The 25287-nt window shown below is 44.1% G+C and overlaps 1 protein-coding gene and 1 long non-coding RNA gene across 2 annotated transcripts in view; one reads left to right on the forward strand and one right to left on the reverse strand.

Moving 5' to 3' along the window:
- Positions 1-5356: 5356 nt before the first annotated feature.
- Positions 5357-7430, reverse strand: LOC116642820. Its single transcript, XR_004301394.1, has 3 exons — positions 7194-7430; positions 6587-6673; positions 5357-5858 (listed from the first exon to the last, which is right to left on the reverse strand). It is a non-coding gene; the product is annotated as an uncharacterized LOC116642820 (long non-coding RNA).
- Positions 7431-17742: 10312 nt separating this feature from the next.
- KCTD1 (potassium channel tetramerization domain containing 1) overlaps positions 17743-25287 on the forward strand; it is a 177679-nt gene continuing 170134 nt past the window's right edge. The window contains exon 1 of the mRNA XM_032421396.1: positions 17743-18059. Within this exon, the coding sequence (XP_032277287.1) occupies positions 18051-18059 (9 nt within the window). The 5' untranslated portion in view covers positions 17743-18050. The remainder of the gene's footprint in view (positions 18060-25287) is intronic.

The raw sequence follows: 25287 nt of genomic DNA on the forward strand, positions 1-25287 counted from the left end.
TTCGGCTCAGGTCATGATCCCGGGGTCCTGGGATCGCGTCCCACATGGGGCTCCCTGCTCAGCGGGGAGTCTGCTTTTTTCTCTCCCTCTGCCTGCCACTTCTCCTGCTTGTGTGCTCTCTCTCTCTCTCTCTCTCTGTCAAATAAATAAAATCTTTAAAAAAAAAAAAGTAAAATGTTAAGCAAAAAAAAAGTGGGGAGCGGGGAAGGAGTTTACAGAGCTTATTTAAGATGCAGGCACCCTATAACCAATCTCCTTCTGCCTCGGCTTTTCCTCCGGCAAGGAGGCACCGTCACAGCCTCTTCCCTCTTGGGTTACTGTGCTGATCACAATCAAGATAATCCATATAAAGTAGTTGGCACCACACCTGGTGCATAATAATTGCTACTATTCTTTATCAGCATTCAACTAAAAGTTGTTGACATTGATTGAGCCTTTATTATACTCCAGGTGTTAAGTGTTTTACATGGAGTCGCTTATCTAATCCTCAATGTCCTCTCAAATATATACTATTATTCTCATCCCAACAGATGAGGAAACAGAGGCACGGAGAAGTCAGGTGGCTCGCCCAAGGTCAAACGTTAAATAATAGAGTTGAGATTCAAATCTAAGCAGTCTGACTCCAAGGATTGTACATGTAACCACTGTGCTCCATATTTCATTGATTCTTAAGAGACACATTTTTTTAATAGGATGGTCTTAACATCAACAATAGTCATAGTTTGGCTGCATTCTTTTTTCTTGTGAGACATAAAATAATGGCATGTTTTACCGTTGATGGCATCTTGGATTCTATCAAATAGAGGGTACTGCTTCATTACAGAGTCAGTGTGGAGAAGCTCAGGTTCCTGTTGAAATTCTCAAGCAAGAGGGCCTTTCACCATCCAGAAGAGCCATGTCAAGGACAGGGACCAGAGTACAAGACTTTGCAAGGATCTGAAACTCTTCTGTTGTCAGCAAGAGGCCAGGGAATGGGGTCATCCTCCTGCCCAGCTGAGCAGCACAGCGGGAGCCTTGAGAGGTAGGGTCAGGGCAAGGCAGCCCCCGAGCAACTGTCTCCCTGCTCACCCAGAAGGTGTAGGGGTTCAGGATTCCTGAGTGTGTTCTGTGAGAACAGTGGTTCAAAGACTGGTCAAAGTTCAAGTAACAAAGGCCCAGAAGCAAATTAAGAGTAAGATTCCATGGATATCCCTTGGCAGGGGGAGGGGAACCTCTCTTTAGTTAGAGACCATTTCCTACAAAAAGGCCAGGGCTACCCAGAATTCCTTACACCCATGTCTCTAACCAACTGGCGCATGATCAAGTTTAGTAAGACACAGAAACAGAACCATTGTTAACTTATGATAGGGAAATGATAATCAGCCTAAATCCATGATCTTTCCTTTTCCAGGGATCCTGAGAGACAGACTTAGGCCACATCCTAAGACTGTAAGTCAAGTCTTCTGTTTCTAGGCTTCACAGCCTCTCAGGGGCCTCCAGTCATTGTGGACCTGCTATAAGAATGAATCAGTGGAAGACAGTGAATGAGATGAGGGGAACAGCAATACCCTCCAAGCCCCAGGAGTCCAGGATAGGAGCTGGTTCGGAGGAAGCTATCCTGGATCAGGTGTTCACAGAGCATTGCTGGTCCCAGGAGTCTGGATATCTGGTTGACTAGAGGAGCCAGGTCATGCTCACGACTGCAATAGTTTATGTACTGGCCCTAACTGGGAAGTTCGAAATCTCCAGAATGTTCTCAGGCCCTAAGAACTCCAGGGAAGTCCTGACTCTTGTGATATAGTTGGAAGAGACAGATGGATAGAAAGAAACCTTCAGGCTGGTTTAGGGTTGAGCTGCTCTGCCAGACAATGAAGTAGTGACCAGCATTTCTGGACATTTGGGAAGGCTCAAGGTCAAAGGCAGAGGTTTGTTTCTCAGCTCACTTTGACGACTTAAAGAGTGAGTAAAGTCTGGATGCAGTGGATGGGTATGGGCAGTTAGGAAGATAAGAAGAAAAAAAGCCTAAGAACCATAAAGACAATTTTACTTCCAAGTTGAAAGGAAATTAGGAGCAATTGTCACACTACTAAGAAGAGGAATGAAAGGGAGGGGGGAGGAGGGAGTGAGTGATGAAGGAAGGGGTGAGGAAAAGAAGGAGGGAGGGAGGGAGGATGGAGGTGAGGAGGAAGGAGGGAGGGAAGGAGGGAAGGAAGGAAGAAGAAACGAAGAGTACCCCACAGAATGAAGAGGACTCTCCAAGAAGCCCAAGGTAGCAACCTACTGTGACTTCGCTACCCTGCCCAAGAGCAGGCAGCCTGAAGGCCCTTTAACTCTTCCGCAAACCTCAACAGCCAATGTTGTATATGTCTCATAGGGGGAAATAACTTACCAAAATAAAAAAGCCTTTAGGTTTCAAAGCCTAGTTACCCAAACACTTTTATTTTAAATCTTGAAGGAATATGCATACACCTAGTCACTGAGCAACAACTTGAGTTGTTGAAACAACAATAGTAACTAGAACCACCAAGACTCTCTGGGGTTCTTCCTGTGAGGCATTCTAGGGTGCTAGGGGAGCTGATATAAGGCAATGTCTTATTAATGACTCCCCCTCAGTGCACCTTGCGTGGGCGTCTCTACCAGGGAGGAGGAGCGGGTCCATCTAGTCTCCTATACCAGCTGGAAGTCTGAGTGTGGGAGCTGCAGTGGGCAGCTAGATCACCACAAGAACTAGATTTGATATTATAATTGAGGGTCGCTCCCAGGAGAAAATCTGCAGCAGTGAACTTGAGGGAAAAGGGCAAAATCCAGGAATAAGGAGAAAATGGTTAATAGCAAGCTGAGGGGCAAAGAGAAGCTCAACCTTCCGAATCCGCTGGAGGCTAGTTAAGACACCGTGTAGAGGTGTTCAAGGTCTCGTGCCTCTGAGCACACAACCAAAGCCTGAGAAGAGGAGGTAAATTGGAGACTGTGAAACAGAAAAGTGTGTAGATTTATGAAAGGAGCCTTTAAAAACTGCACACTTTATCAGAAACTAATGAAACAGAAGCATCCTCTCCCTCTTCTCCCCTATTCCTTTACCATCGCTAATCAAAAGGACTGACAAATAAAATAAAAACCCTGTGAAAATGTGAAGGGGGGAAAAGAAGACAGACAGGGAGGGTTTGGTGAGGAGGGGAAGAGAATTCTACATTGGAAGTCAGACTCCTACAGGTGAGACTGGGGGCAAGAGTTTCCAATTACAGGGAAGGGTGAAAATGGCAGAGAAGATATGAAATATCATATTTGTGTTTGTTCTGTACCGAAAATGAGGATATTCCTACCCCCAGGACAATTTTCACAGAGAGCAGAATGCTCTGTGAGGGAGGATGGGGGCTCCGCTCATGTTCACCAAGCAGCCCACACGGGGCTGTCCCGCCCACCGTTGACAGCTCATCGGACGCCTGCCCCCCACACTGCAGCTATGACCCTCATGGGTCCTTCCCTGCAGACAAGAGCATACACTGCAGACTCAACCTCAGCACAAACACCCACAGATGTGTCTCCTTTTCTGTCAGGAGCTACTCCAGTTCACCTGCCTCTGATTTTTCTTCCCTGCTCCATCCACACCACATGCTGAGAAATCTGGAAAATTCTATCTTCTCTGACCTTCCTACCACCCCAGAGACCCTCAGACTGCCTCTGAGGTTAACTCTGAACTGCTACACCTGGTCTTAAATGGCCCACCTTGGCGCACCCCCGCCCACAATCCTTCAGTTGCAACTATTCTCTCAAACCCATTCTCACATGCGCAGAAGACGTCCATTTCTTGTGTGCTCTGCCCTCTTGCTCCTTCTGCCTGCCCAAGGGCCACGTCCGTTTAAGCTTCACCTCTTTTTTTTTTACAGGTTGAGTGAGATATATTTCACATACTACAGAGTTCACTCATTTAAAGCACACAATTCATTTAAAGTGGCATTTCGTACATTTGGAAGGTTATGCCACCATCACTAATTCTAGAATATTTCCTCACCCCAAGAAGAAACCTCAAATCTATCAGCAGTCCCTCCCTTTCCCCTGTCCCTTCTCCCCAACCACCCACCTCATCCCCTGGCAACCATGAATCCACTTTTGCTCTCTATGGCTGATTGCCTGTTCTGGACACTTTACATTAATGGGATCATATAACATACGGTCTTTTGTGACTGGCTTCTTTCACTTGGCTTCCAAGGTTTGCCTATGTTTTAGCATCGATGAGCACTTCATTCTCTCCTGTTGCTGAATAATATTCCCCTGCTTGCATGGACACACCAGTGCTTATCCATTCATCGGCTCACGGACACGGGGGTTGTGTCCACTTTTTGGCCATTATGAATAATGCTGTTATGACTATTTGTGGGCAAGTTTTGTGTGTATATATGTTTCCAGTTCTCTTGAAGTGGAATAGCCGGGTCATATGGTAACTTTAATATTTGGAGGAACTGCCAAACTGCTTTCCAAAGTGGCTGTACCATTTTATATTTCCACAAACAGTTTCTCTGCATCCTCAACACTTACTAAGATTCACTTTCAATGAGAAACGGACACATCCAGCCAATTTCTTTATCTTTTCCTACGTGCCAACGTCTGTGCTTAGTGCTCTGTCTGCATCTGTTATCTTGTTTGATCTTTACAACACCCTAAGAAGCAAATGTAGTTTTCCCCTTTTCAAAATGAGACAACTAAGGATTGTTACTACATTACAATGTAGCAACAAGACAAAAATTACTGGCACGAGAGCAGAGATGCATCTCCATCTGTCTGCCTCCAAAGCCCACTCTCAAATACCAGCCTAGGGAGCCTCCCAAGATGCCTTTCCAAGACAACCCCAGACCCTCAGATCATGTCTTCTGAAACGAGAGCTAGTGATGGTTTGCATAGCACCTGGTATTTTTTTCTGGTTGTTTTTTATATAAAATATTATTTTCTCAACCAGACAGTAAACACTTTGTTGGCTGGATCTATTCTTTCTCCATTTTGTACTGGAGAAATCAAATATTTAATAAAGGTACAATGACTTGACAAAAGTTTTTTTAGTTTGACACTATTTCCCTTTCAGCTTGTTTCCAAAATGTTTGAGTGAAGCAAGAAGGAAAGATGGACAATGCTTACACTCAAAATCACATCTCTCTTACAGTAGAAATTTGAGTTTCAGAGAGTGTTACTGTTTTGTTTTGTTTTGTTTTTTGTTTTAAGCAAGGCTTTATAATACAAAGCCTCAGCTTTTCTTTGGGAAGCCAACATACACACACACACACACACCCCCCACACACATCATGCATACATACATATACACATACATACACATACATATGTACATACACATGAGCATTTTTTGCTTGCATGTTATATACCTGGGGCTTTGTACATGCCATCTCTTATCTAACACCACTGCCATTTCATACATAAGCTAACTGATGCTCACAAGTTCATTTGACCAAAATTACCTAGCTAGGAAATGGCAGAACCAACTCTGGCCCTTAAATCAATGTCCTTTTCCCTATACCACACCACTTGTCTCAGGTGTCCAAGAAGGAGCCATGTAGCTTGGCCGTGGGGCTCCATTAGTTTGTCCTCTTATCTTCTTTCAGCTCCTAGCCCATGGTCACCACAACCTGCCCACAAGGTCTGGCTCAGAATAATCTAGTCCTGCATTCCCACCTCTACACCTTCCATACCCGAGCGTCCTGATCAAACCCCCTTACATGAAAGCATGATGGCAGAAGAAGCAGGTACAGTTTGGATTCATGGGTCTGGGGCTTCCGGTTTTGAAACAAACAGTCCTCTAGAACTGGATGGTATTCAGATAAATCCTTAAAAACATGCTCAGCCTCAATGGATTCCAAAGGGTTACCCAACAAACCCTGTGGGGAAAAAATAATTCCACAAATTTCAATGGGGTCAGTTTGATCACATTCTCATTAGTTACATCTCCTAGACAAATATGAATGAGCATCATCGAAAGAATCTTCAACTACATCTAGGTAGCTTGGTTTTAATCCAGTGTGACATTAGTCACTTAATCTCCCTGGGCCTCTGTTTCTTCTTCTATTGGAAAAAAAGACAAAATAAAACAAAACTATTTGATTGAAATACATGACCCTAAAGCCCCCTTTAAATATGAAATTGTATGATTCTTTAATAATGAGGAAGGGGTCTCTCTGGGAGGAAGAGGATTGAGAACAGGGTAATTTACCTGAAGTCTACAGATGTGCTTCGAGGGGACAAGAACCATCTGAAGGGAATGCAGAAAATTTTGTGAGTTCATACTGGAAAGGAGAGGACCATAGTTTCTTTGGATTCTCAATAGAATCGGTAACCTCCCAAATTTGCCAACTATTGGCTGTAGAACTAAAAAGTGGTTATGGGGAATTGTTCCCCACAGAGGGCTGCGCTCCTACCGAGGGCAATCTCGAGGTCCTCTTTTGCCTCTTACAAATGGTACAATACAAAATATTGAGACAAAAAGGACAGACTGTTGAAAACGCTCTCTAGAGCTTCTAAAGCTTTGTCCTGTAAGGTAGCAAGCAAGGCAGTCCAGTTTTTTGTTTATTTGTTTGTTTGTTTGTTTTTTCAGTGTGATGAAGCTCACCTGCATAAAAATGCCCTTAGGTGACAGGGATGCAGATTTTCACCAAACGTGCCAGGTGAGCCTTTCCGGTGCTGGGGTCCTGGAAACCTGCAGGGGATTTTTACCCATATTTAAGATGACCCTTCTGCATTTGAGAGCGACTGTTAGAGATTCACATCCTAGCCATACTGCTTTGTGCATCATCCTAAGGAAAGTCGACATTTGGCTTTATACGTGATAATCATGTCTTGTATTTCAATGTATGTCTATAGATAAATGATAGATGGGATCTGAAAACCAATTAAACTTAAAAATTTGGGGGCACCTGAGTGGCTCAGTCGTTAAGCGTCTGCCTTCAGCTCAGGTCATGGTCCCAAGGTACTGGGATCGAGCCCCACATTGGGCTCCCGGCTCAGCGAGAAGCCTGCTTCTCCCTCTCCCACTCCCCCTGCTTGTGTTCCCTCTCTCGCTATGTTTCTATCTGTCAAATAAATAAATAAAATCTTTTTAAAAAAAATAAAAAATAAACTTAAAAATTTGGAGGAAGTATAAAAATAAGGGCTGTATTGGTTTCTCCTACAGAGGTTTCTAAACTGAAAACAGTCTAAATACAAAGTCGGGATCAAACCTGAGTGCTGATATTTTGCTGTGACGGACAATATTCCGTGTTCCTTTGGCTCAGGAAAAGGCACAGACACACACTGTGCATGTCTCCTCATCCATACGCCAGCACTCAACATCAGGGCAAAGAGGAAGAACTGGATATTTGAAAAACAGAAACTAGAAAATGAAAGATAATAAACAGGTGAGTTTTAAACAGGTTCATCTAGATGCAATGGGCCTTCACTATAAGCAATGGACTCCGTACTTGAAGGAATCTTAGGGGCGTGTGTGTGTGTGTGTGTTTTTAGCATTCCTTTGCTTTTTGTTTTAATTGTGGTAAGATATACACAACATAAAACTTACCATTGTAATCATTTCTAAGCATTCAGTGGTATTAAATATATTCATATCCCGTGTAACCATCACCACCGTCCATCTAGATGGAAATGTCCAGAGCGTCTCCATCTTCCCAGACTGAAACTCTGTATCCATTAAATGCTATAATTCCCATTTATTCCTCCCCCTGCCCCTGGCAGCCACCGTTTAATTCTCTGTCACTATGAATTTGACAACTCTAGGCATTTCCTAGAAGTGGAATCATACAATATTTGTCCTTTTGTTCACTTGGCACATCTTCAAGGTCCACCCCTGGTGTAGCTTGTGTCCGAACGCCATTCCTTTTTAAGGCTGGATAATGTTCCATTTTTTTTATATGCCACATTTTATGTATCTGTTCATCCATCAGTGGACATTTGCATGTTTCCACTTTCTGGCTCTTGTGAGGAACACTGCCCTGAACCCTGGTGTACAAATCCCTGATGGAGTCCCCACTCTCAATTCTTTTGAGTAGGATCATAGATTGTAGGATAAGTTCTCCAGGGCCTTGAAAACCTACAACAAAAACCACTAATGCCAAACTTATAAAATCACCAAATCCCAAGGGTGCTTATCCCTCCCCTTACCTATCCATTAACAATCTCAGTCTTCTTCCCCACCTTTCAGTTGTTTTTCCAAAGCGTCCTTTCTTTATTTTCATTCACTCTTTCATTTAGTCATTCGGTACCAGGTATTTATTGGGCACCAACTGTGTGCCAAGCATTATGTGAGGCCCTGGAGACACAGAAAAGACAGAGTTCCTACCTTGTGGAAGCAGATGGTAATCAAATAACAAACAAATGCATAATTGCAAATCAACTAGTAGTCTAAAGAAAAAGTCCAGTAATCTACAAGTGCTTATGACAAAGAGCACTGAGCTGGTCCTGAGAGGAAGGAAGGCTTCTCTGAAGAAGTGACATTCGAGCTCAAGGATGAGCAGGAGTTACTAGGCTAGAGGAGGGAAAGAATATTCTTTGTATAGAACGTGCCTCCCATGCAAAGATCCTGGAGCAGTGAGCTGAGAGGTAGGAGTGGAGCCCCAGGGTGTTGGGGCAACCCAGACTGGGAAGAGAGACACTTGATGTGGGTGCAGAGGGTGACGGGCCTCGAGATCAGGCAGTCGTCCAAGGGCAGGGAGAAACCATTGAAGAGATTTGCTTACTTATTGATCATCTCCTCCTGAGGGTCCGACCCCTTCCATCAACAAGAGAAGTCGGTGTGGTCCAGAAGCTTAAGAAGAGGACCATCTCTGTCTCTGTACTGTAGCATGCATCTTTCCTGAGTGGAAGGGGAGAAATAAACCCTCTGCATAACTCGAAGGCTGCGGGCATAGAGGTGAACGGCTTTGTCTTCAATATTAGGAGCTGGTGACTTGGAATCATATTCTTTTGGAACTTCTGTTATTGTCCAGACAACTACTATTATAGCTGTGGATGTGGAGTTTTGAATTCCATACCAGTCAGAACTTTTGTTGACTACCAAGGACATTTGGAATTAAGCAAGCGTCAATTCTGACGCTTTAGGCTATTAGACCACCCATGGGGCTTGGGAGAGATATTTCCTCTCTCCATATAAAATGGTACAACTGCCTTTGGGGGGGTGTCCTCTTCCTTGCCCTAATGTATTACATAGTGGCCTCTGCCAGAGGTGAGGTACCTGAGTACCCAGATCAGGGTCCAATTCAGTCTGGGAAATCTTAGATTCATTAAAAAGAATGGAATTTGTTTTCATTTGCAGGAACAATTTCCTTTGGTTTCTTCAAAAGGAAACGTGTGGATCTATAGCTATAATCCATATGATCCTGCACATAGAGACACACTACAGGCCGAGAGCAGAAAACTGGAAGCATCTTAACAACTTTAAAGTATGAAAACAGACTTCTGCGAAGATTTTCTGTGATGTGACACGTGATATATAACCGGGCAGGAGGTGCAAGGCTTTCATCCTGTGAAAGATGCAAGTTTCACTGAAGCTGAAGTTGGGCAAAGTAATTACAAAGAGAAATGTCCTTTGGATGATAGCGGTTTTGTGTACACAGCTTGCGTGGGGGAGGCGGTGTCAGCACCCCCATTAGGTTTTCCTGGTCTAATTAGGAAACATACACCGTCAAGTTTCTCTGAAATTAAGGGCCAACTAATTAGGCCGTGAAGACGTTCCCTTAGAACTCACCTTGGTTGGGAAACACCTTTCCCTTCATTTGTCACCAACAGAGGACGAGGGAGGCACTGAGAAAGAGAAGGAAGATGTGATGCAAGATGAAACTCAATGGGCATAGAAGATGACTGGTAACCAACAAATGGAGAATTTATCAAATGCTATTATGTCCATTCAGCCCCCAGGCAGTCCTGTGTTGGACCCTGTGAGCTGAGCTATGTTCTAGAGATTATGACCCAGCACAGTGTTGCAGGGGTATTCATCAGCACGGGAACATGGGGAAGATATTTTCTGCTTCTTGCCTACTTACCTGCCTCCTTTCTTGTTTCCAAAAATGAGGATGGGCATGGGCGACACAAAGGCTCAACCACACCATTAATAGTTACTCCTCTTTCAGGCAAAGTCCTCCCTTTCCTGCTCACTCACAGGACAGAAGGTTCTAAGTGACGTTTCCAAAGACAGCTGCACCGTGTTTGATGTATCTGGGTTATGGGTTTGACTAAAGCACCAATGCATCAGGGTATGTCAACAGCTCCCAGGAACCTGGCTCTATCTAGAAAGAGATCATCATAGAATCTCAGGAGACCTTACAAGGGGGATGATATCAGAGCAATGCCGAGAGTTAAAGTCTTCATAGATAAAGGAAAGAGAAGAGAGAAGGAGGAAGGGAGACCTGCCTGTGGGAGTTCATCATTCAACCTGGGAGCTTGACAACCTATGAATAAGGAAAATGGTTGATTTTGTTTCTCTTGCTTTACTTACTAAATCTGTGGCACAGAACCAATTGTTTGGAAGGTGCTTTCACTATTTCAGTTTATATTTGTTTGGGGTCTAAGAAGCCAAAGATGAGTACAGACTTGACAAAATCGAGAACAAAATGACCGGCTATAATCTTTGTATAGTTTTCCCGGTTTTGCTGTTGCAGTGGCAGTAAAACTACAGGTAAGATAACATTTGCCATTTTAATCATTTTTAAGTATACCGCTCAGTGGCATTAAGTACATTCACGTTGTTATATAACTGTCACCACCATCCCTCTCCAGATCTTTCCATTTTCCCAAATCAAAACTATGTACCCGTTAAAGGCGAGCTCCCCATTTCCTCCTTTCCCCCAGGCCCACTAACTACTGATCTCCTATCTGTCTTTATGAATTTGACTCCTCTAGGTACCCCCACGTAAGTAGAATCAGGTCATGTTTGTCCTTTTGTCCCCACTACATTTTAACATGGCCAGAGAATCTGAATAATTAGCCATAGCTAAACCCACAGTGTAATCAATAAAACAAAAACAGTGTATCTAATAATAACTTATCATTTTCCAGGTTCTGGGTTAGATGTTTTCTCTTTTATATTTTGCATTACAACATAAAGATAAGTTTTAAATTATGCATTTGTTGCAGCCCAAAGACTTAGCCCCTCCCATCCAAAACCATTCCTTTCAGTAGGCTTTACCACAGGAAGAAAACGTAGGGAAATTCTTGTCCCCCACTTTGGGGAAATGAGGAGTAGCAGGATCATAACAATGCTTTACCTATCAAAATTTTTCAGAAGAGAACAATAAAAGACTGATGAGTTACTATCATTATCTTATAAGCTCTTTCACAGAGCCTTTGTTTTGTTTAGGGACATGAACAATTAGAAAAGAAATAGACACACAGGCTTTGTTTTCTCAGCAGGAGCTGCTATATGTTTGGTACAATGGATATGGGATTTTTTCTTTTTAAAAAATTAAGATATCCATTATCTACAAAGCAACCTTAAAGGGACAGATTGAGGATTTAATTTTAGAATTTCATGTCTGACTCTCATAGCCAGATGGTCTTTACACAATGGAAGTTCCCTACCATTATTCATAATTGTTTCTTATCACTACTATCATTAATGTTATTATTAAGAATAATGTTGAAATCATTTAAACGCCCATGTGGAATAGTCTTGTCAATTTGCTCCCCGCCTCCCAGTGCCCATTTTAACTGATCAGACTTATACTCATTAAGACTCTAGAAACTGCTTTCTCTCTTGATAACTTTAAAGAAAGTACACAGATTCTTGCTTCCTGTAGCAATTTGTTAAAAGTGGCTCTTACTAAAACTTGAAGACTAATATGTTTGTTTCTTGTTTATTATTATTATTATTATTATTTTAAGATTTTATTTATTTGACAGAGAGAGACACAGCGAGAGAGGGAACACAAGCAGGGGGAGTGGGAGAGGGAGAAGCAGCCTTCCCGCAGAGCAGGTAGCCCGATGTGGGGCTCGATCCCAGGACCCTGGGATCATGACCCGAGCCGAAGGCAGACGCTTAACGACTGAGCCACCCAGGTGCCCCCCTTGTTTATTATTTTTGACCAGATTTTTTTTTATTCTTGGGTTTGCTTGTTTTTAACTAGAACATTTTCATGATTCTTTTTCTTTTAAATAAATTTTATGTTTTTAACCATAGGATGATTCCATTGAATAAGTTTTATAGGGTTTTTTTCAGGGTGGAGCAGGGAAAGGTTTTTTAAAAATTGAAATATGACATCCATATCATTAGAGTTTTAAAGTTAGTAATATGCTTAAGGCAGACTTTTTATGGTTAGCAAAGCTGAGAGGTTCTGACACCCAAAGGATGTACGAAGAGATAACTTACATAAATGTATATGGTGCCCCGGAGGGGCCTTGATTGTATGATGGGGTTTCTCATGAACGGCTTTGGTTCAGACAGAAGAACAGTGAAGCAAAGCTAAGTGGTTCTCTACCGAATGGGCTGTGCATGAGACGAGTTACCCTGCAAATAGAAGTACCTTTCAGCGCCAGCTAGTTTACTATGAGGCACTGAAATAAGAAATAGAGCAAAATAGCTAATGAAATGTTTGTCTTATTAAAAATGTTAAATCCTTAAAATAACCACCGCATTGCTTTAAAATGGATAGCCTCACAGATGACATGGAACAAGCTAAAAAGGATAAAGTCTAACGCTTGGGAAAGAAGAATACACATAAGTTGGAGAATGTAGAAATTGGGTAATACGATTTTTGACCGACTGATTGGACTACTTTTTAGAGATTTGAATCAGCCCTGAAATTCATTTCTTCTAATATTCAAAAACCGTATTTTCTTTTTTTTAATTTTGCTTTTAAAGCACTTGCTTGCACTGATTCTGTAATTCCTGAAAGACAAAACATAAATAATTATAAAGAAAGATTTGTGGCAGAATTCTTGTCCAGTCCCATTTCTTATACCAGCAGTTATACGCAATGCTTAATTAATTGTTTTATATGTGTGCGGGGGTCTTGTCAACATCAAGGATCCTCAAAGGAACAGTTTTCCCTAGTAAACAGCATCAATAGACCTAAGACTGTTCACGGCTAGAATTTACCTTGAAGAAAATCTCATTTCCCCCATTATTTTACATGGAAAGGTGAGGTGTCCATGTGACTTCTAGATGAAGTAATAAAGTGAGGCTTGGCTATTCTCTTTAAAAAAGATCATCCATGGAAATATCAATAAATTCGGTATCTCCCATTGCATAAATATCTTTCTTTTGTTTTTCTCTGTCTAAAATGGTAGTCAAGGGGCGCCTGGGTGGCTCAGTCATTAGGCGTCTGCCTTCGGCTCGGGTCGTGATCCCAGGGTCCTGGGATCGAGCCCCGCATCGGGCTCCCTGCTCGGCGGAGGGCCTGTTTCTCCCTCTCCCACTCCCCCTGCTTGTGTTCCCTCTCTCGCTGTGTCTCTCTCTGCCAAATAAATAAATAAAATCTTTAAAAAATAAATAAATAAAAATAAAATAAAATAAAATGGTAGTCAAGGTATCTGACCACCATCAAGTTTTATTTCTGAATTCACCTGTCTTGCTTCATAATGCGAGGTTATGACCAGTATTCACGTTGCGCAGCTAGAGAAGAAACTTTGATAACAGACCAAAGTGGTCTAAGGGCTTCAGTACAAGGACCTGGTATCTCTTTCTCTTCAGAAATATGGGTGAGCAGAAATTGATGCCCGCCAGCAGATCTGCCACCATTAGATGATCTACCTCTTCCCAACGTGAGATATTACAGACTCCTAACATTGACAGTGATATAGAAAACTATTATGCTTTCCAGAGGCTAATTATAAACAGGTGGTGGTTGGCGCCAAATCTCCAGGAATCACAAACCCATTCTGTTTGAGCTTGTTAATGCCTCTATTCAACTCCAGGAAAATGTGCATATTCCATAGTATTATAGGGAGTTTCAGGTTGACTGATTAAAAAACAGGTGATTTCCTCCAAAACACTGACTCGAAGATAAAATAACCTAATTTGCCTTCCTGTGTGGCAGCACCTCTCATGGTAGTTATAGGTGGATGGCGCTGGAGCAATGGTGGAAATATATCATCCTTTAGTGGCACGTAGGGAGAACGCGTGGCCGCCTTGCCGTGGCTAGTGATGTCCACGCATGTCCAGGTAGAGCACAGGCGCTGATGATTCCCTCTGCTTCCTAAAGGAAAGTGTGGTGGGATTTTTAACTTGGATCTGAGTGTCTGCCTTCACTGAAAGGTTTTGCAATTTCACATCTCATCTCAGACAGTAATGTCCACATCTTGTGAAATCGCCACCAAGAATGTACCGCAGGGCTACCCCTGGACCAAGCCGTGATGTTCTGTGCAAACTCGTGATTTGAGGGCTCAGTGACCACCATGCGACCAAATGAGCTGTCCCCACATTAACAGGAAAAGGGACTGCCACTGCCCTTAAAGAACATCCCGTTTTCTCTTCCTCCGCAGTCAGAGCGCTCAACTTTTTTTCCACCAAGCTCCTTGTTCCAATTCAAAATATCCTATCCTTGTTTTTATGCCTTAAAAACTGGTGGAACTCATTTTGATAGTGAGACCCAGGAAGATGGAAACAGAGGTCTGTGTTTTCTTTCTGATTGTTTTCTTGCTGACAGTTTTATTGCCATTGTCTTCCGTGTTGCTAACGGTTTTTAGGCTGCTGCCCTCACTTCAACTATTTATTGAAAAAGGAGGTTAGAAGGGTTTTTAATATACTTTTTCCCCCAACTTCTTCATGATTGGCAAAAAAACGCACTGTAGAGCTCACAAAATGCACACGTTCACTTGCACAGATAATAATCAGATAAAAAATACTTTTGGGTAATTTCATGATCGCAGGGACTGATCGAAGCGAAGTTGGTAAATTCATATCTTATACTAGGCAAGACATGGACCCTGCTATTCACATGCCACTTCATTAAAAAAAAATCTATCTCAGAATTTAAAGTCAGTTGTCCTCATCTTTGATTTGAAGGTTGTGAAGGTCATTCTTCTCTTTGTGTTGCCTGCTACAAAATAAATTTTCCCTCTGAATCCTCATAGTCTCAACTTTGAGTCCCCTTCAAACTACAGGAAAATGAAGACCCTCACTACGATAACATGCAACTTTACTCTGCAGTCCATTTTTTTTTAAAGATTTTATTTATTTATTTGAGAGAGAGAATGAGACAGAGAGAGAGAGCATGAGAGTGGGGAGGATCAGAGGGAGAAGCAGACTCCCTGCTGAGCAGGGAGGAGTCCGATGCGGGACTGGATCCCGGGACTCCAGGATCGTGACCTGAGCCGAAGGCAGTCGCTTAACCAACTGAGCCACCCAGGCGCCCCTCTGCAGTCCATCTGCCACTGGGATTACCACAAATTTAGCAATCAACCGAATGGATGGATCACTTTAAAACGTCAATCACTTATAGCTTAAAAAGAGTGTCTTTTTCTAAGTGATGTCATTCTGAAGTATTTAAACACCTTGAAAATGAACATTTCAGAACTCACTTTGCTTGAGTGAATATTATTCTCTTCAGAGCAGTTATCTTAGAAACCGAAATCCCAGTTAATTCCACTGCTTAAAATATTTTGCCACTAGTTTTTAGTTCATTCAGGTACTAATAAGAAAATTGGCCCCACTGTGTTTCTTGTTTTGACTCTAAATAGTATAAGCCATCTTCATTATTCACTTATTCCCAGAGCTGGTACTAATTTTGGGGGGTGGGGGTGGAGGGAGAGTGGTTGTTACAAAAGTTAACCGTCAAAGGACAAGGATTTGTTGCCATCAGAGATATTTGATAGAAGGTGCTAACAGGTTGTTAGGACAAACTGCAGAAAGGGAATTCTGCAAGTATGGTCTTAAGCCATTAAGTTAAACAATTTAGAATGTTGTGCACAGTTTCTCAGGGTGAGTGCCCTCAGGGAGGCACCACTCACCTTGGTCCTAGTTCTGCCTCTCCAGGCCTCATCCTGGCCTTGTCACTGACTGGCGTGTGACCTTGGGCAAGCTGCTCCCGCTTCCTCATGTGTAAAATGATGTCAAGAACTAGCCGTCCACAAATGATCTGTCCAGCTCTAGCACCCCGGGACAACAACACGAGGCTCTCCAGACTTTAACAAAAGTCACTTCAGACCACACACTGCAACGTATTAAGTCCTATCAGTCTCTTCTCTTCCCACATTCTCCTATATTAATGTCTCGCATGCCATTTGGGGGCAAGAAGAAAGTTCTTAGTCAGTTGAATTTGGGGTTTTGTGGCCATTTGAAAAATTCCATTGCAGATCAGAGGATGTATCTACCTTGTGTGGAGGGGGGAAGAGAAGGAGAATGTGCAAAGGCAGGTGCAGGTCACTGATATTCTCAAACCAGACATCCATGTCTTATGAATTTGTTATATAAAAAAAAAACACAAAACAAAACAAACAAAAACCTACCAGGACCCCTGATTCTCCTGATGACATTAATCTCTCTCATGTCATTATTACACTAATCTGATTGATGGTCTTTTTAAAAAGCTTGGCCCTTCCCTTCTCTGCTGGTACTGAAGCGGTTGCTTACCTTAAAAGAAAGATGAGAGTTTAAAAAAGACTTCCTGTGAAATGCTGCCAATTGCAGGTATTCACAGGACATGTCTGGTTCTATTTAGGGGTGTTTTTTTTTTTTTTTTTTCTTCCTTTCTTTTTTTAGTAGCCTTGGCCTTACAGCCTGGTCTTTTTCAGAAGAAATGTCAGCAAAGTCTTTGAATTAATGAACTGTGAAGTGCTCAAAAAAATATACCATTTCAAAAAGTATCCTGCAAGGACAGAACACTAATGAGAGGTGACCCTAGAGTTACGAGCAAATATCCCACTCTAACTACAAGGAATTAAGATAACGACTGGCTCAGGCACAATCTCTTTGAACAAAGACCTAGAGAGGAAGGAGAACTGATGAGGAGTGGGGGAGGTCAGAGCTAGAGTCGCAATCTGGGGAAATGTGTTTATGTTAGAGTCTCTTTAGCTCTGTTGAGCACTTCCGTCAAATAATGGAATTATACAACCCCCTGCCCCCCACTCCCATAAAAGGTACCGGGTGGAGGGAAGCAAAGAGAAGGGAACAGGCGAGATATGTTCAGAAGGTTGATCAAATAAAACCTAAATGATAGGTGTTTGGCTACACCTAATGTAGGTTTTGTTTTCTTTTAATTCTGCTATTTAAAAAAAAATGTGGTGTAACTCCTTCAATCTTTTTGCAATTCTGCATGGTTGAACATTTGAAATGAGTTTGTGTATCACCCCCAGGCGCTGATTCAGACTTGACTGGGGCAAAGCAGACTGCATGTGCTTATTTTTATCCACGTCATTTGGGACGTTATGTCGCCAAAGGAACCAAAAATGTGCTGCTCTGTTGCCAAATTATCACCTATCCTTTGATCAGACAGGGCGGTGATCCTCATCAACAAGTTGTGCGACCTTAGCGGAACAGCAATGTCAGGTCAACTTGAGAAAGTGAAGAGAGAGCCCTAAACACAAATAAAAAGAAACAACCAACAATCCTTATAATTATCATCATCTGCTGCTTTTCCCTCTTTTGGCAAAGAAACACTCCATCCATTTGCAGAAATCGCCCGCGGAAACGTTACATCAAAACTAATCACAACGATTAAAATCAGCTTTTCTGTGCAAGAGGAGGGTAAAAAGCAAGTTGGAGGCTGGAATAAGACTGTTTTTCCACCAAAAAAAAAAAAAAAAAACTGGAAAAAAATTTCCTATATGTATATTTATCTATACGTATACGTAGAGCTTTATTTTTGAAGGAGATCAATTGTCTGCCCTGTGATCAGTTAATTTGATTTAAGTTTTATTTTGGAGATTGATTTAGACTGGAGGTAGAGGCATGAGCTAATTGTATCCTGATCCTTGCCTTGAGGGGTTTCAAAGCCCTGGAGCAACTCTTCTCTGTATTTTGTTCTGTCTACCTTAGCCAAGCTATTGCATTTCTCTCTGGTGTGGCGAGCCGAGCAGATCGCTGGGAGAGAAATCGGAAAAGGGGGGAGAGGAAAAGGAAAAGGGGACTTGGAGAGAGACTTTGTGCTTCAATGTTTCAGGTAAGATCTGACGGTTTGGGTTTGTTATTATTTGCTAAGGAGGGTATGGCTGGGACTTTGGGCGCAACTCGCTTTTACGCATGTGCCAGGCATGGGGCGAGAGCGCGGCACACTCGCACACACACAGCCCGCCGCGGCGGCTCGGGATCCGCTCGGGCTGGCGGCGGGGCAGCGGCTGCCGCCTCCTCCCGGGCTGCTTCTGCGGGTTCGCGGCTTTCTTCCTCGAGCGGGAGCGGGCGCGAGCGGGGCGGAGCGGGCGCGGCCGGCGGGGCCGGGGCGGCGGGAGCCCGCGCGCCGGGGCCCGGTTCCGGATCTGGGAGCCGAGCCGCCGCGGCTCTCCGAGCCTGTGCCAGCGCCGCCCGCCCGCCGCTCGCGCGCCAGCCTCCCCGGCGGCCGCTTCGCCGCGACTCTCCCCCGCCCTCCCCTCACCCCTCCCTCCTCGCCGAGCCGCGCGCGTCCCTTTCTTCCCGGCGCAGAGCTCCGCGCCCGCACAGCAGCCCCGCCGAGAGCCTCCCGGCGCCGCGGGCCCGACCCGCCGCCGCCACCGCTGCCGCCGGCCGAGCGCCCCCAGCCGAGCGCAGCGCCCTGCGGGGTGCGCGGGGGCGGTGGCGCCCGGGGCTCCGCTCCTGCCTCCTGCGGGGGGTGGGGGCCCGCCGCCCCCTCCTCGCCCGCAGCCTCGGTGGCGCCCCCGGATGCCCCGTGAAAGACGCCATTGTGGCTGCCGAGCGGATCGGGCCCCGAGGCGGTTTGTCCTAACCCTTTTGCCCGGGCCGGACCGCGCTGCTCCCCTTTGTGAGCCGCGGCCGGTGCCCAGCGCTGTCCGCCGTCCGTCTCCGGCCGGGCTGATCCGGATTCGCCGCCTCCGCCCACCCGGGCGCCTTTAAAGCCCCCTCCCACCACCACCCCCTCCCTTTTCCCCCCCCCCCCCCCCCCCCGGGTGCAAACGTTTCATTTATTTTTTTAAAAGCTCTCATTCCTCTTCCTCCCCACCTCCTCCCCGGATAAAGGGCACGGCACATGCTCCGGATTAGAAGTCTCCTTGGGAGGCGGGGACGGGGGAGGGGGTGCCCGGGTGGGGGCAGGATGTGAGCGCTGCAGGTAATGGCTGTGGCTTTGCTGCGTTCGCCTCTACTCGGCGGTGCCTGCAGCGCCCAGTCCGAGTCCGGAGCCCGCATCCTTCCCGCCCCTTCTGGCGGCCAAGGTTCCCTTAAAGGGACAGAGTTTCCTGGCCGCCTCCCGTCTCCGCCGCCCGAACCAGCGCTTGGGGCACAGAGGTGGGCGGGAGGGATGCAGTTTGGCTCCTTTCTGACCTCTTTCCGCCCCGCACCCCCCCACCCCCGCCTCCCCTTACCCCCCTACCCCTTCCTCCCCTCACCCCCGCCTCCCCTCTTTATGGAAATGTGAAGTGTGCTTCCTCTCCCGCCCCCCAGAGGGACCTGGCTGGAAAATAAAAGAGTACGAGCCTCCTGGAAAAAGAACGGATTGGGGGGCGCGTTCTGGTGGGTTCGCGTTAAAAGTGAGGTCGAGCCCCCCAAAACATCCAGGAAGAGGGAACCAGACCTGTGGTGCAGGAATCCCTTACCTGGACGCGTGCTCCGCCCAGCCGCCCGAGTACCGAAACTTCCTAGCTAGAGCCGGTCGGCAGGGTCTGCCTTTGTGCTTTCGAACACTTGCACTGTCGTGGAAATGATTTTCTGGGATCAAAGCGTTTTCACCGTGACTGTGCTTCGGGGGCCGGCTGGGCGGGAGCCAACTAAGTTAGCAAAGTTGCAGATGGGGCTGTCGGCTTTGTGCGTGGAGAACAGCACGCAGGAACTGTCCAGTGTCGCCGTGGCACTGGCTTCCTCGCCAAGAGGTGCACCGCAGTAGGCAGCCGTAATTTGGTACAAATGCCGCATTACCTTTTAGATCATAGAGAACTGGCGGCTGCTTTCAAGCAAATACTTGACGGTGTGTGTGTGTGTGTATCCTTGCTGGAACTGGGAGAGACATAACAGTTTAACATACTCATTCTTTAAGAAACGTTTGCCTTCTGTTTTCAATCAACTAAGCTGGCAGCTAGAGATACAAGTTTATTTGAGAATACCCTCTGGGTACCAAGCATGCTTGGATTGTTTGAGCAAATTAAAAATGAGCAAAATGCTTTTACCTTCTCAGCAGTAGACTCCTTAAGAGACCTCCTGTTTTGTGTGTATGTGTGTTTTTTAGGGAAACATCTTCTGTGTTTATCTCAAATGTGTTTTTAATGTGGAAAAGGAGAAAATAAAGGATTTTTAAAGGCTGAGGCTGATGCCCTGGCATGATTCATTAAATCTGATTTTACATCAAGGAATTTTACCTGCATATATGGGAATCTGTGGCAACTAATAGCTAACCTACTTGGTGAATTTGAAATAGTAGTGGATCCATTTGTCTCCTGGATAATGGGCAATGTGCCGATCTATTCCTCGTGTTTATATTTGTGTGGCATTTGGCTTACCACGAGGGGCTGGCGTTCAGGAGACCGCACACTGACGGCAACGATTTGGCTCAGGAGCCCTGCTGCTGCTTGAATACAAAGAATTGTTAGCGATTGTTATGATGACAGTAGGTTTACTGTTTACTGATTAGGCTGCAAAGGTGACCACTGAATTTTAAAACTTTGCATCAGGGAGAAAACTTCATTGGTTTAGGCAATATGTTGATAAAAAAAAGAAAGTCACTAGGCAAAAATATTATACATTTGCTGGGAAGGAATGTTGAAATGAATTGAGCGTGAATGATAGTTGGCAAAAAATCTCCCACCACAGTATTCAAAATGACTGCAGTGATTTTGCTGTATTAATTATGCCCGAAGCACAATATAAAGTTCTCTAACACACACTAGAGGTCTCTCTTCTAGCTGTAAGATTTGTGTGTTTGCAATTCTTTGCCGGGGCTTGCATAGTAGGGGCTCAGTGATAGCCTGGTTCATCCTTATTTAAGTAATAGTGATTTACTGACCATCCACATTACTCTGATGTGAGGTATTTATTTCAGAGAATATTCAGTAATTATGGTACAAATTATGCTCCCTAAGTACTAGGAAAGTAAATGCATTAGGACTTCTAGTAGATGATGATGAAAATGTATTATTCCATTTGTTGAATAGCATTATGGACCTTTTGGCATACAATTATTTATCCAAAGCAATTTGTTCTTTAAATGTAAAAGTAATTAGCGAAAGATTTATTGTATCCAAGAACTTTCTGAAAATTAAACTTCCATGTAGCTCTAGGTTTAGGAGTAAGTTATTTGCACAAATGCTTTCTTGTCTCCACGTTTTAAAATCAGAATGATTGTTTCCTAATTCTGAAATGTGATGTTTTCTGCTAAGAGCTCTTCCATTTACATTGCATTTGAGACATCGAAGGATATTTATTTGTGAACCATCAACTCATCAAGTCTTTTATTTAGTTGGATCTTAAACTGTATTTCTGAACCTTCTTTGGGACTGCAATTTACAGTTTCCCAAGTGAGGAGAGGTCTTACTCTCTCCATCTTTAGGATAAACCATCTTGGGAATGAAAATGAAAATTTCAGATGCAAGCACGTTTGGTTATTTTAATAGCTTACTCATGCAGAAGTGAGAAACAAATTCAATTTTCTTAGGCACTCTGGCTTTTCATTCATAAAAATGTACTAGATGTAAATCATGTTAAGCGTGTTGTTGAGTTTGATTTGAGATAACTGTGCAGAAAGCAACCCAGAGAGATGATCCTTTAAGAATAACCAGCCAGTATTCACTAAATTCATTCATTGGCTCAACAACTGTTTATTTGTGCCTGCTGTATACGGGACCCTGTGCTAGACGCCAGAGACACAATGTTGAGAAAAAGGCATTCAGAGTCCCAGCCTCCCAGAGCCTATGATTCACGTAGGGAGACAGACGTTAATCAAACAGTTGAACAACAATTAGAGCTTTGAAGGAAAAGGGACATAATCAGGTTTGTGTTTTGAAAGGATAATTCTGGTGTCACTGTGGGCAATGAATTGTGGCACCAAGAGTGGATGAGGCATAGCCCTTGGGAGGCTGTAACAGTCATCCAGGCAAGAGGAGACGGAGTTGGAGCTGAGGTTCAGGGAGTGGCAGGGGAAACAGACAGATGGAAGGATTCAAGGTGTATTTAGAAGATAAAATTGACAGACCGTAGTAAAAGAAATGGTTTATCGGTGAACAAGAAGAGAGACGTCGAGCGGATGCCTAGGTTTCTGACACGTTAACCGAAAAGACACTGGGATTCTGAAGACTGGGTAGATTTTGTACCTTTCACTTCATTTCCAGTAGCCAGAATGAGGGGCGATGAGGAGTCTCATTCTCATCCTGTGTAACTGATTCCACAAGGGAAACCCGAGTCACTGCCACCTCTCTGTCTGTTTGACAGCAGTGTAGGGAGCCCCTACAGTGTGGGGCACTGATCTCCCTGATCTTAACCTCGTTATCCAGGGCGCCTTTTCATTTCTAAATGTGATGTTTTGTTGATCCAACTCCAGCTAAGTTGGAATTCATCATTTGAAGAGGCCTGTGTTTAAGCTTCTGAAAGAAAAATCAAGTCTGTGCCTTATAGTGCAAAGAATTATGTTAAAAATGTCATAAACATGTCATAAATTATTAGAAAACCCCTTTGACCATGCTTTTTACAAGCCCATTTACATACAGAGAACTGGCACAATGATCACAGATTGCTCACTGACCGAACTTTTAAGGACCTTAACACAGTGATGTAGTTTGGGTCTGGTTTGAGTTGACTCAGCTCTGCTTTCTCCCCCTTAGTTAGATTTCAGTGCACATGTCCCCTATCACACGTCCCAAACTTTTGGTGCTGATCCTTGGCTAGTGTTGTCTCAATATAACACTTTCATAATGAAGTGGACACTGTTTGTGGTATTTTTAATATCTTGTCCGTTCTTTCCATTCATTCTTATTTCTCTAAAACTCGTTGCCTCACATGGCGCTTTATGAGCACATGTAACGATCAGGAGGTAGTGTTTTGCCCAATATGTTATTCACCACCAAAATAATATTGGCTGATGAACAGTTGATTCAGTTTAAAATAATCTTAAAATTAGGTATTCAGTTTTTCTTCCAACATCAAAACTTATTAGAAAGAGAATTTCAGCAAAAGAAATCTGCCATTAGAGTAGATTTCTTTTCCTCTTTCTGGTTGTACTCCTTCCAGGAGATTCCAGGTTGGAGCTCCTTCCCAGAAATTCGGGTTTCAGTTATTTCCAGGAAACAATTTGAAAATCACTCTCTGCATAAGAGTTTGAGACACAAATGCGATTCCATAGGATGCTTGCTTTTTTTTTTTTTGGTGGTTCTCATGTGGGTGGCCCTGAGGAGGGCAGGCTCTGCTTGGAAAAACATCTTCATTTCAGCCAAAACACCCGGGGATGCATTTCTTCTATAAATATGGGAAGGATAATATCTGTCCAACCTGCCTTACAGGATTGCGGAGAGGCAAAATATGAGTATGTATAGCAAACTGATGTGGAAATAAGTAGCAACCAGCAAGCCAACAGGGCATTTTTTCCTGAAGGATCCGTCCAAATTCTGGCCCCTTGCTGCAAAGTAGCAGAGGGCAATCTGGACTACTTCATTAAACCCCCAAAACAACACCGTGAGGCAACCGCATCTTACAGGTGAAAGAACTGAGGAACAGAGAGATTACGTGACCTGGCTGAGGTCAAAGGTTAGGCCAGTGGCACATCGGAGAGTCTGACCCAGCAGGCGGACTACAAACCCCTCCCCACCATTAGCCGCTCAGCTGTCCCACCTATATCTCCAGTGTTCCGTCCAATAGATACTATTCGAGCACTTTTCATAGGCGCCTGGCTTTTCTTCTCTGCCACCAGCTTCCATTCATCCTCCTCTCTTCTCCCTGCCCCCACCCGCCTGGTATCCCCTCACCAGCACCTGCCTGCCCCTGCACACCACTCTTACACCAGAGACAGAACAAATGAAAAGCAGTTTGAGGTGGTTGTGATCACATGTCTGAATCGCTCCCTCGCTTGTGCCGAGCAAATCATTCACTCTCACGTATCTGTCATGCTGACCACAGTGGGGATTCGTTTCCCGTCCTGGGGAGAACCGACAGCAATTCAGGTCTTGCCACTGATACCGAGGCTGCAGTTCAGAAGAGTTAAGAACTGAAGAGAATGTTAACTGGATAGATTTCAAATGCTTGCTAGAGGAAGGGATATTCTTCCCGATCAATCTTTCCAAAGCTTCTGCTGCTACATCACTTGAGTGTTGTGTAGCACTTCCACTTTGCTGGAAATCTGTAGCTAATGGAACAGAAAATGTGTGTGAAGTGAAAGACCCAGACTCTCTACATGGGAAAAAAAAAATCTGTATTGTTTCATGTTGTCAACCCTTCTGTCTTCCACCCACCCACTCCCACATCCAAATCTCACTCCAGCTCTTCCTAACTGTATTAAGTTGCGTAAGTTACTTAATCTCCCTAAGCTTCGTTTTTCTGAATTGTAAATGACACACTAATAGTCACTAGAAATGAGTTAATGATATAAGATCTTTGTAAATGAAATAATATAAGATCATTGTCAATGAGATAATAAATCCTAGGGTAGTTCTGAGGATTGGAGGAGATGGAATGGAATTGCATATATGCCTGGCACGTACTAAGCGCTCCGAATATATCCATTTAATATCACTAATTCAACAGGGACTATGTTTATTCCTCTTTGCTTCCTTAGTTCTTGATATGTGCCTGGCACACAGGCTAAGTGCTCAATAAGTAATTGTTGGACACATGAACAGGGAATTTCAGAGAACCCAAGAATAAAGCCAGATGGTGATTTCACTTCCCTGTAAGTACTTTTTGCCATTGACAAGAGGGTCCAAGTTCTGTCAGATGCCCTTGCTGGATAGTTATGGGCTTATTCTTTTTTTTTTTTTAAGATTTTATTTATTTATTTGACAGAGAGAGACACAGCGAGAGAGGGAACACAAGCAGGGGGAGTGGGAGAGGGAGAAGCAGGCTTCCCGCGGAGCAGGGAGCCCGATGTGGGGCTCGATCCCAGGACCCTGGGATCATGACCTGAGCCGAAGGCAGACACTTAACGACTGAGCCACCCAGGCACCCATGGGCTTATTCTAACCAATTAGATCAACCATTTGGGAAGAGACTCAATTTGATCTGGGGAACTATATTAATGCTAGAGAGGGCATTGCTTCAAAGATGTCATT

This window comes from Phoca vitulina, unplaced genomic scaffold, assembly GCF_004348235.1.
Source record: "Phoca vitulina isolate PV1807 unplaced genomic scaffold, GSC_HSeal_1.0 scaffold24, whole genome shotgun sequence".
NCBI classification, from domain to species: domain Eukaryota; kingdom Metazoa; phylum Chordata; class Mammalia; order Carnivora; family Phocidae; genus Phoca; species Phoca vitulina.